We start from the raw sequence: 12,006 nt of genomic DNA on the forward strand, positions 1-12,006 counted from the left end.
TGGGTCAGCTGCACTTTGCATTTTAGCCCAAGAAGGATGGATGTGAGCACCATGAGGACAGGGACCATTTCTATCTTGTTCATGACATAATTCCTTACACAGAGTATCCACTCTGTTAATACCATTCTTAAAAGTATTTCATCATGTTGGAACTAATGTAGAAGGAAAATAGAGAATTTTTCTTCTCCTAAAATTACCAGAAATAACAAAGAAGGGAAAAGATTAGGAAAAGAAAAGGAGACCTCAGGAAATATATGTCGAAAGTGATACATTTGAAAAATACATTCTTTCACATGTTCTAATAAGTTGCAGTTGTTAAATGTATTGAAAACATGTGTGTTAGTCATTCAGTCATATCCGACTCTTTTCGACTGCATGGACTATAGCCTACCAGAATCTTCTGTCCATGGAATTCCCTAGGCAAGAATACTGGAGTAGGTAGCCATTCCCTTCTCCAGAGGATCTTCCTGATCCAGGGATTGAACCCAGGACTCCTGCATTGCTGGTGGATTCTTTAATGTCTAAGCCTCCAGGGAAGCCCTGTTGAAAAGATAAGCCTTGTTATTTTCAGGTTTGCTGTTTGTCATTGTCAGGATTTGGGGTGACACCACACTGTTTGTGTACCCCCTTCTCAAAGCTATTCATATAAATGATGCAGAAAATAATCCCCTAGGAGAACACAGGAGGGAAATCTGTCAGTATGCATTTAGTTGATTACCACATTCAACTTCCTAGTTTTAAAATAATGGGCAATAGGGACGTCCCTGGTTGTCCTATGGGTAAGACTCTGTGCTTCCACTGTGGGGGCCACCAGGTCAGTCCCTGGTTGGGGAACTAGATCCTGCAAGGTGCAGCCAAAAAATAGAATAATGGGGAACACATTTTATGATTGATTATTCTATTCTATAGGTAATCACTGAATTTCTCTCTTATTAATGCAAACATTTCATCAATGTTAAAAATAAGAAGAAAAATAGATTGTTATATAGTTTTTAAAAGTTATAAAAACAATAGCCAAAAAGTAAGAAGATAATATGTTTCTATCACAGACTTCAACCATGAATATTTAATGCAAATAAACACCAACTTAATCTTCTAGAAACCAAGCCAAGAACAGAAGCATATTGAGTCTCATGGTTCTCATTATCTACTAAGTGAAAAAGTCTCTGTTGATCCAGTCAAAGGAGTTTTTTTATTGTGGCATTTGTCTGTCTTATTTTAAACAATAAACATTTGAGGTACTTATCTTTATCTACCAAAAGGATAGCGATCATCAGTTTCATAAAGTCTGTAGAAGACATTTTCACTTATCAAGAGAAGCAGCTAACCTCTTGTGACATCGAGTTTGGTGAGGTGTTTGGATGGATGGGGAGCAGTAGAGTTCAGGTGTGTGTGACGTTCTACCTGTATGACTCAGTAGAATGGTAGGACCTGGGGAGGCAGAAGAGGAAGTGATGAGCTCGATCCAGTCTTCTGGATGTTTCAAATGCTTCAGATGTTTTATGGTTTGAGGACACTCATGAAATGGAGTCATTCAACAGTCTTGTTGCAAAACAAGTCTTTGGTTCATTGAGAGAGGGGTTGTTCCAGAAAGAATATTTGACAGAATTTTTGCCTGGGGCAAGGGCCACTTCCCATTCATATGGAAGTGGAGAGAGGCCTCCTCCTGAGGCTTTTGTCAAGAAGCAGTACAGGATTTTCTCAGTGTTTGATCTGGAGAGTCTGAGAACTTTGGCACTATCATTGTGGAATATTTGAATTTTTTGCAGCCAGTAGGCTGAAACAAGTTAGACAATACACTTAATCCAGGTACCCCATCCTGCACACCTCAGATAACCACATGTGGTGGCCAGTTGATTAGAATGTTTGTGTTCTCTCGCTAGGTGTTGGTGGTGGTGGTGTTCAGTCCCTCAGTTGTGTCCAACTCTTTGACCCCAAGGACTGCAGCACACCAGGCTTCCCTGTCCTTCACCATCTCCTGGAGTTTGGTCAAACTCATGTCCATTGAGTTGATGAGGCCTCCAACCATATCATCCTTTGTTGTTCCCTTCTCCTCCTGCCTTCAATCTTTCCCAGCATCAGGGTCTTTTCCAACGAGTCAGCTCTTCTCATTAGGTGGCTTAAGTATTGGAGCTTCAGTATGAGTTCTTCCAATGAATATACAGGGCTGATTTTCTTTAGGAATGACTGGTTTGATCTTGCTCTCCAGGCAACACCCAAGAATCTTCTCCAGCACCACATCAAAAGTATCAAATCTTTGGTGCTCAGCCTTCTTTATGGTCCAACTATCACATTCATACATGACTACTGGAAAAAACATAGCTTTGACTACACATACCTTTGTCATCAAAGTGATATCTCTGCTTTTTAATATACTGTTTAGGTTTGTCGCAGCTTTTCCTCCAAGGAGCTAGCGTCTTTTAATTTCATGGTTGCAGTCACTGTCTGCAGTGATTTTGGAGCCTAAGAAAATGTCTGTCCCTGTTTTCCCATGGAAAACAAATAAAGTACTTCCCCACTTTGTTTGCCATGAAGTGATGGGAACATATGCTACGATCTTCATTTTCTGAATGTTGAGTTTAAAGCCGTTTTTTTCACACTTGTCTTTCACCTACATCAAGAGGCTCTTTAGTTCTTCTTCTCCTTCTGCCATAAGGGTGGTGTCATCTGCATATCTGAGGTTATTGATATTTCTCCAGGAAATCTTGATTCCAGCTTGTGCTTCCTTCAGCCCAGCATTTCTCATGATGTACTCTACATATAAGTTAAATAAACAGAGTGATAATATATAACCTTGACGTACTCCTTTCCCAATATGGAACCAGTCTGTTGTTCCACGTCTGGTTCTAACTATTGCTTCTACCTATTGCATACAGATTTCTATGAGGTAGGTCAAGTGGTCTGGTATTCTCATCTCTTGAAGAATTTTCAACAGTTTGTTGTGATCCACACAGTCAAAGACTTTCGTGTAGTCAATGAAGCAGAAGTAGATGTTTTTCTGGAATTCTCTTGCTTTTTCTATGATCCAACAAATGTTGGCAATTTGATCTCCAGTTCTTCTGCCTTTTCTAAATCCAACTTGTACATCTAGAAGTTCTCAGTTCATGTACTGTTGAAGCCTAGCTTGAAGAATTTTGAGCATTACCTTGTTAGCATATGAAATGAGTGCAATTGTGTGGTACTTTTAACACTCTTTGGCATTGCCCTTCTTTGGGAATGAAATGAAAACTGATCTTTTCCAGTCCTGTGGCCACTGCTGAGTTTTCCAATTTTGCTGGCATATTAAGTGCAGCACTTTAACAGCCATTCTTTTAGGATTTGAAATAGCTCAGCTGAATTCTATCATGTTCACTAGCTTTGTTCACAGTGATGCTTCCTAAGGCCCACTTGACTTTGCATTCCAGGATGTCTGTCTCTAGGTGAGTGATCACACCATCATGGCTATCCCAAATCATTAAGATCTTTTTGTATAGTTCTTCTGGGTATTGTTGCCACCTCATAATATTGTCTGCTTCTGTTAGGTCCATACCATTTCTGTCCTTTATTGTGCCCATCTTTGCATGAAATGTTCCCTTGGTATCTCTAATTGTCTTGAAGAGATCTCCAGTCTTTCCCATTTTATTGTTTTCCTCTGTTTCTTTGCACTGATCACTGAGGAAGGCTTTCTTATCTCTCCTTGCTATTCTTTGGAACTCTGTAGATGTGTATATTTTTCCTTTTCTTCTTTGCCTTTTACTTCTCTTCTTTCTTCAGCTATTTGTAAGGCCTCCCCAGACAAACATTTTGCATGTTTGCATTTCTTTTTTCTTGGGGATAGTCTTGATCACTGCCTCCTGTATAATGTCTTGAACCTCAGTTCATAGTTCTTCAAGCACTCTATCATATCTAATCCCTTGGATCTATTTATCACTTACACTGTATAATCATAAGGAATTTGATTTACATCATACTTGAATGCCCTAGTTGTTTTCCCTACTTTCTTTAATTTAAATCTGAATTTTGCAACAAGGAGTTCATGATCTGAGCCACAGCTCCCTGTCTTGTTTTTGCCAACTGGGTAGAGCTTCTCCATCTTCAGCTCAAAAGAATGTAGTAAATCTGATTTTGGTATTGACCATCTGGTGATGTCCATGTGTAGGGTCATCTGGTGTGTTGTTGAAAGAGGGTGTTTGCTATGACCAGTGTGTTCTCCTGGCAAAACTCTATTAGCCTTTTCCCTGCTTCATTTTGTACTACACGGCCAAACTTGCCTGTTACTCCAGGTATCTCTTGACTTCTTACTTTGGCATTCCAGTCCTCTGTGTTGAAAATGACATTTTTTTTTTTTTTTTTTTTGGTGCTTGTTTTGGAAGGTCTCATATGTCTTCATAGAACCATTCAACTTCAGTTTTTTCTGCATTAGTGGTTGGGTCATAGACTTGGATTACTGTGATACTGAATGGTTTGCCTTGGAAATGAATGGAGATCATTCTGTTGTGTTTGAGATTGTATCCAAGTATTGCATTTTAGACTCCTTTGTTGACTGTGAGGGCTAGTCCATTTCTTCTAAGGGATTCTTGCCCACAATAGGAGATATAATGGTCATTTGAATTAAATTTGCCCATTCCTGTCTGCTTTACTTCACTGATTCCTAAAATGTCGATGTTCACTCTTGCTGTCTCCTGTTTGACAATTCCACTTGACCTTGATTCATGGACCTAACATTCTAGGTTCCTATGCAATATTGTTCTTTCCAGCATCAGACTTCATTTTCACCACCTGACACATCAACAACTGGGTCTCCGCTTTGGCTCAGCCTCTTCATTCCTTCTGTAGCTGTTTCTCTGCTCTTCTCCAGTAGTATATTGGGCACCTACTGACTTGGGGAGGTGGGTCTGTGCCATAAATAATAACACTGCTGCTTCATCTAAATAGCAACTGATAGTATATCTTAGGGCTTCCCAGGTGGCTCAGTGGTAAGGTATTTACTTGCCAATGCAGGAGATGAAGGATACACAGGTTCAGTCTCTGGGTTGAGAAGATCCCCTGGAGGAGGACATGGCAACCCACTCCAGTATTCTTGCATGGAAAATTCCATGGACAGAGGAGCCTGGTGGGCTACAGTCCATGGGATCACAAAGAGTCAGACATGACTGAAGCGGTTGAGCATAAGGTGATTAATAAGATGTGCAGTAACGGCTAAGGCTGTTGAGTGTTACCTGAGTAAGATTTGGGAGTTTTCTAAATATAAATAACGAAGTCTGGAGAAAAAATCACATCATCACACATGGGCATCCTTAACCCTGATTTTTCTGAGATACTGTGGATGTGATTAAAAACACAACCTTGGGAATAAGACAGTGTTGGGTCTTACACCCAGGTGTGTCACTTAGGTGGATTAATACAGTTAATCCTGGGCAGTCAGTGCCCTTCATCACAGAGTCTATGCGGGTCTTATGAGCATTTCTTGAGTTGAAGCTTGTAAAGTGCTTGCTGGACACTACCAAAGGCACTAGAACTTTGAGCAAGAGGCAATTAAGAACTTATTCACAACTAGAAGGTCTCACATAGCCTGAATTATAGCCTGCAGCAGGTCTGTCAGCCTGAGCCATGGAAGATCTGCACCCCACACTTGTGGGGTGTGTCCCCAAGTGTCCTCAGGGTTGTGGGAAACAGCTGTCAGTCATGTGAACTGTAGGGTTACATGTGTCTGTGACCCTGGACTGATGCCATGGCTGATACATGCTCTGCTTCAGGACAGCAAACTCAGTGCTTGTGGGAAGAAGATGTTACTTTGGGCAACATGACACTTGAGCCTTGACATCCCGCCTCCCCCTGTACTAGTTAATCTTTGCAGACCCTCCAGTTCACTCATCCTGGCATCCTGCTCAGCACTATTGGTGTTTAAAAGAAACAGGATAGATTTTTATGGGTCCATATTCTCTCTGGCCCGCTGGAACTCTTGGGCATGAGGTGAGGTAGGTGATGGGGGTTCCCTGGTGTTCAAGGCTGAGATGACACCTGATTTCTAAAGTCAACCCCACCCTCCATCCCTGCTGGAGAGAATCACCTGCAGCTTTGATCCCCTGGTGAGGGAAGCAGGTGAGGAAGACCACACTGGAGAGTTCATTCCAGAACTCTCCCTCGGGGAACAGCCATGCCTGCTTCCTCCTCAGAAGCCTTGTCTGTAATGAATAGTGTTGATGTCACTCTCTATGGAGTGGAAATGAGAGCCTGGTTCTAGTGAATTTTCTGTGCTCTCTGGAGCTGGACTCTTGGCATCCTCCTGACAGGGTGATTGGCCCTGGAATTCACCCGTGTCATCCCTGTGAGCACCCTGTGTCCAGACTAATGAGCTCTGGTGGTGAGTTGGGACATCTAGTAGGGCTGTAGAAAAGACCTAAACAGAGCTCCCTGCCTTTCTTGTTTGGAGCTTGAGCTCAATCTGAGTTTATGTTGCTCTTACAAGCACAAAGTTATAGGAAGCTCTAAAAAGTTACTCATAGAGTGAAGAGAAAGAGTGGTGTGGATGCTGGAATGTGAACACAGGTACACAACTGGATGATCAAAAGCACCATGGAGTCACTTTCAGCTCTTTGCCTAAACAAAGTACAAAGGGGAAATGTTAGATCATGTCACAGTTCAGATAACGGGTTTACCTTAAAGCAATCTTATAGCTAAGGGTCCCTAACAGTTAAGGTTCCTGGTCTGATGTCCTAGTCAGAAAGAGCCCCAGGGCTGAGTGGATGGTCACCTGGCCCTCAGCCCAGGCTGTCCTCCCCTAGTCCAGGGCTTCCCATCCTCTTTGAGCCCCAGTGTCTCACAAAAGGAAGCCTACTTCTTCCTTAAAGAACTGGGAACACTAAACACAAGAGAAGGTTCTGTGTCTTTACTTATTTATACCTCAACCCCTCCACACATGCAGTGCACAGGTGCATGTCAGTACTGACTGAACTGTCACCAGACAGGCATTCAGATACTGGACTAAGGAGTGAGGACATGAAAACAGTTTGGACTTTTCCCCTTGATTCTTTCCCCATCATTTTATAAAATCTCTGTGGCCTCTTGAAAGGTGTGTTACTAACTTCCCATAAACAACCAGTTATACAAACAGGTCTTCTCTAGGACATGCACAGGTAACAAGGTGCTGTCAGTATTTCCTGCTGATACAACACAAGTTATCACTCATCCAAGACAGAGGTCTCAGGCTCAGTATATGACTCTGACAACAGCAAGTTACAGCCTTGTTCATGGTGGGGAATGAAAATCATAAGTGGTCCTCCCTGCTTGGCATCCTGCAGCCCACCTGTTCCCTGGCGAGCAAGAGCCTGACCCTGGAGCTCATGGTCAGTGTGCTCTTAGAGAAGATGACAGGACATGAACAGGCAGTCATGTGACCCCAGACCCCAAATCCACATGAAGTCACTCAAAAGACAATAGTCAGTGTCAGATTCTAAGGTCACTGTCAGGTTCTAAAAGATTGATGTGAGTGTCACATGCCACAGTGACCTCCAAACACTAGGACAAGTATCCAGCAGGCAGATATAAAAACACCCATCAGGTTCCCGGAGCAGAAGTCAAGACCATTCAAAGGCTCCTCATCTGCCGGGTCCTGTGGACTCAAAGGCGGTACAGTGCTGGGTGCTCCGTGACCCACACAGAGGCTCCTGGCACAGGTGCAGGGGGAGGCCCAGGACGGGGGAGACAGCAGAATGTCCCCTCCCTTACTCGTCTCACCCTGTCCTGTGTCTGGGTCTGGTCCAGGGTGGGGGATATACTGACTCTATCCCAGCCCTTAGGCTACTCATCTAAGGAGGAGACGGCCCACAGGTAGATCAACAAAACTCAGTGTGGTGAGGACTCTAATGAGGAATTAAATTTTAAAATGCTACTGATTCAAAAATTAGTGAACAGCAATTACTCACCCATGAAAAAGAATGAAATATTGCCACTTGAAGCAATATTTATGGACTTAGAGAATATTATTCTTAGTAAAGTAAGTAAGAGAAAGATAAATATGATATAACTTATACATGGAACCTAAAAATAATACACATGAATCTGTGCACAAAATAGAAATAGACTCAGAGATATAGAAAACAAAGTTACGGTTGCCAAAGGGGATTGAGAGGGAGGGAAGAACAAACTAGAAGTATGGGATTAATAGACACACTGCTATTAATGTGTCAAATAGATAACAACAAGGAATTACTGTAAAGCATTGGGAATTTTATTCAATATCTTGTAATAACCTGTGGACATTACTTTGCCAACAAAGGCCCATCTAGTCAAGGCTATGGTTTTTCCAGTAGTCATGTACAGATGTGAGAGTTGGAATATAAAAAAGCTGAGCACCGAAGAATTGATGCTTTTGAACTGTGGTGTTGGATAAGACTCTTGAGAGTCCCTTGGACTGCAAGGAGAGCCAACCAGTCCATCCTAAAGGAGATCAGTCCTGGGTGTTCATTGGAAGGACTGATGTTGAAGCTGAAACTCCAGTACTTTGGCCACCTGATGTGAAGAGCTGACTCATTTGAAAAGACCCTGATGCTGGGAAAGATTGAGGACAGGAGGAGAAGGGGACGACAGAGGATGAGATGATTGGATGGCATCACTGACTCAATGGACATGGGTTTGGGTGGACTCTGGAGTTGGTGATTGACAGGGAGGCCTGGAGTGCTGTGGTTCATGGGGTCGCAAAGAGTCAAACACAACTGAGTGAATGAACTGAACTGTAATGAAATATAATTTAAAAAATAACCGAATGACTATATTATATACTTGAAACTAACACATTATTGTAAATCAACTATACTTGAATATATTTTAAAAAAATTTTGAACAATTTCCATCTGGTGAAATGCCAGAAAAAATTTGGAGGGAGGCATGTTTGAGAGGATCTTGATGAAAGAACAAGAATTTATTTATCTAAATCTATCTGTGATTTGAATTTGATCAAAAATAGTTTCAAAGAGAATCTTTCATTCCCAGGTCATTAAAGTGAAGCTTTGTGTGAACAGGAGTTTGAGGGTCACATGAAGGATTCCCTTTGGCAGGACGTGTGACCACAGAGCCCAGGAGGCAGTGGTTTCCTCTCGTCCAGCCTCCCTGACTTTCTCTCTTGTGTGTCTGTCTCTGCTTCCCCAGCTCGGAGCCTGGTGTTTTCCCACTTAGCATCTTCTCTCCAGGGACTCTGGACCATCCGGGCGTACAAAGCTGAATACAGTTTTCAGGAGCTTTTTGATTCACATCAGGATTTGCACTCAGGTTTGTAAGTTTCTGGAGGTGATTTCTAAGGATGGGATGCGCCGCCTTCTGAGGCTGACCTCCCTCTCACATGGTCTGACTTGCCATATCTCTCTCTGTGCCACCCCACCTCCCCCTCTGCACACCTGCCTCCACCAGCCCTTGCTCTCAGCATCCCCTCTGTGCTCCCCTCTTCCCTGTTATCCCCTGCTTTTCTCTCCTGGCTGGCTGGCTTTGCCTTTGCATCACTGTGCCCTGTGAACTTCTCTCTCTTTAGGGCAGGAATCAGCAAACTTTTCTTTTTTGTAAAGATCCAGATAGAAAATATTGGGTGCTGTACTGTGTCTGTCACAACTACTCACCTTTGCTGTTGTAGCACAAAGATAGGCAAAGGTAATAAATGAGTGAATGGCTGTACCTGTGTTCCAATAGAACTTTATTTATAGAACCAGGTGGTGGCTGTTCTTGCCCTCCAGGCTGTGGTTTGCTGACTGTTTTCAGAGCATAGAGGGTGGCAGATGTGACTGAGGAAAATAATTTCCTGATTTTCCACCCACTTGGTTGTGTTTTTATCAGTGAAGATTTTTCCCTATGTAGAAAATTCAGAATTTCCTCTAAGTCTATAAAGTCCAAGCCAAACTTTCCAGTAATTATTGTATTTTGAAGATAAAATGGCATTTTGAAAGTCACACACAAATCCTGTTAGCTGATGGTTATGTAGACATTGGCCCATAAGAATAAACAAGTGGGGCCATGTAGTGAGGGCAGAAGGTGCTGGAATCAGAGTGTGAGCTGTGCTCTCTGCTGTCAGACAGCTGGGATCAGTCGACCCTGAGAGAGGATGATCTTTATGCTGAGGCCCAGAGCTGCAGGAAATGCATCAATGTCCCATACATTGTCTTGTGTTAGAAACTAGTTTTCTGGAATCTTCAGGATTTGGGTGTCTTATAAATCTTTGCTGTCCTACTTGTGTAAAATCTTCTGTAGCTCAACTGAAAAAATACTCTCTCTCATGAGAAGCAGCTAACATGGTTTTTCTGTTTGTGTATTATGCCTATTATGATTCACAAATCCAGAGGCTTGGTTCCTGCTTTTGACGACGTCCCAATGGCTTGCTGTGTATCTGGATGTCATCTATGCCATCTTTTTCACTGTTGTTGCCTTTGGGGCCCTGATTCTGGTAGAATGTAAGTACACATGTGAATATTTGTGGTATGTTTGCAGTTTATAGCTTTGTTTGTAGTTATTAAACTTTTGTCAACTTGTCTAATATATACTCTTTGGTTCTGTATTAAAGTGTCTACAGTATATGACTCCACAGTGTGGTCCATGTGAAGTCATTTGTATCTTGATGAGAACTTTTATTTTTTTTTCCATTTACTTATTTATTTACAGTAGGTCCTTGTTGAGACTATTTTTAAAAAATATTTGATTTGCGTATGGTTGATATACAATGTGTTATCTTCAGGTATATAGCCAAGTGAATCTGTTATACATATATCCACTTATTTAAAGATTCTTTTTCCATATGCCATGAACATTGGGGTGCATGTATATATTTTTAGTAATTTGCATTTTAAGTAATACTTCAAATGAATTGTCCTTTAGAAAAGAATTTCTGTTTTTGGCTTTCAGAATCCTCAGGAGCAAAGACCAGGTATGACGTGCCTGCTCCAGCATACCTGTGGTGCCTTGGGCCCCTGCTTTGGCTTGCTCAGGCCATTCTTTCATTTTTATTTTAAGTTTTATTGGGGTATAGTTCATTTACACTGTTGTCTTAGTTTCTGATGTATAGTAAAGTCAATGTGCTATACATATATTCATTCTTTTTTAGATTCTTTTCCCAGGTAGGTCATTGCAGCATTCTCTGTACTTTGCAGTAGTTTCTTATTAGTAATCTATTTTAATATTTTATATATAGTAGTATGTGTGTGTCAATCCTAGTCTTCCAATTTATCCCTCCCCTCCGTTATCCCCTGGTAACCATAAGTTTATTTTCTACATATGTTACTCTACTTCTGTTTTGTACATAAATTCATTTGTAGCCTGTTGTTAGATTCCATATATAAGCAATATCATATTCTATTTTTCTCTGTCTGACTTACTTCAGACAGTATGAAATTTTCAGTATGCAAATCTCTAGGTCCAGCCATGTTGCTGCAAATGGCATTATTTTATCCATTTTTATGGCTTGTTAATATTCCATTGTATGTATGGCACCATATCTTCCTTGTCCACTGCTCTGTTAACAGGCTTTTAGCTCACTTCCATGTCCTGGCTGTTGTAAATGGTGCTGCAGTGAATGTAAGCATGGATGTATCTTCGGGAATTATGGGTTTCTCTGGATATATACTAAGGAGTGGGATTGCTAGATCATATGGTAGCTCTATTTTTAGTTTTTAAAGGAACCTCCATATTGTTCTCTATAGTGGCTGTACCAGTTTACATTCCCACCAACAGTGTAGGAGGGTCCCCTTTTCTCCACATCTTCTCCAGTATTTATTTTTTGTAGACTTTTTGAACCAGAGATCAAATTGCCAATATCCATTGAATCATTGAAAAAGCAAGAGAGTTCCAGGAAAACATCTACTTCTGCCTTATTTACAATGCCAAAGCCTTTGATTGTGTAGATCACAACAAACTGTGGAAAATTCTGAAAGAGATGGGAATACCAGACCACCTGACCTGCCTCCTGAGAAATCTGTATGCAGGTCAAGAAGCAACAGTTAGAACTGGACATGGAACAACAGACTGGTTCCAAATCAGGAAAGGAGTACGTCA

The 12,006-nt window shown here is 41.6% G+C and overlaps 1 protein-coding gene across 2 annotated transcripts in view; it reads left to right on the forward strand.

The window, feature by feature from the left end:
* The window catches only part of LOC102392665 (ATP-binding cassette sub-family C member 4), a 428,577-nt gene that overhangs the window by 358,849 nt on the left and 57,722 nt on the right, over nucleotides 1-12,006 (forward strand). The window contains exons 22-23 of one of the 2 annotated variants that reach the window (XM_045162434.1): nucleotides 9,127-9,246; nucleotides 10,302-10,412. The exons of the other annotated variant lie outside the window; for it this stretch is intronic. Of the exons in view, the coding sequence (XP_045018369.1) occupies nucleotides 9,127-9,246; nucleotides 10,302-10,412 (231 nt within the window). The remainder of the gene's footprint in view (nucleotides 1-9,126; nucleotides 9,247-10,301; nucleotides 10,413-12,006) is intronic. 2 annotated transcript variants of the gene reach the window in all.

Source organism: Bubalus bubalis, chromosome 13 (assembly GCF_019923935.1).
Source record: "Bubalus bubalis isolate 160015118507 breed Murrah chromosome 13, NDDB_SH_1, whole genome shotgun sequence".
Taxonomy (NCBI): domain Eukaryota; kingdom Metazoa; phylum Chordata; class Mammalia; order Artiodactyla; family Bovidae; genus Bubalus; species Bubalus bubalis.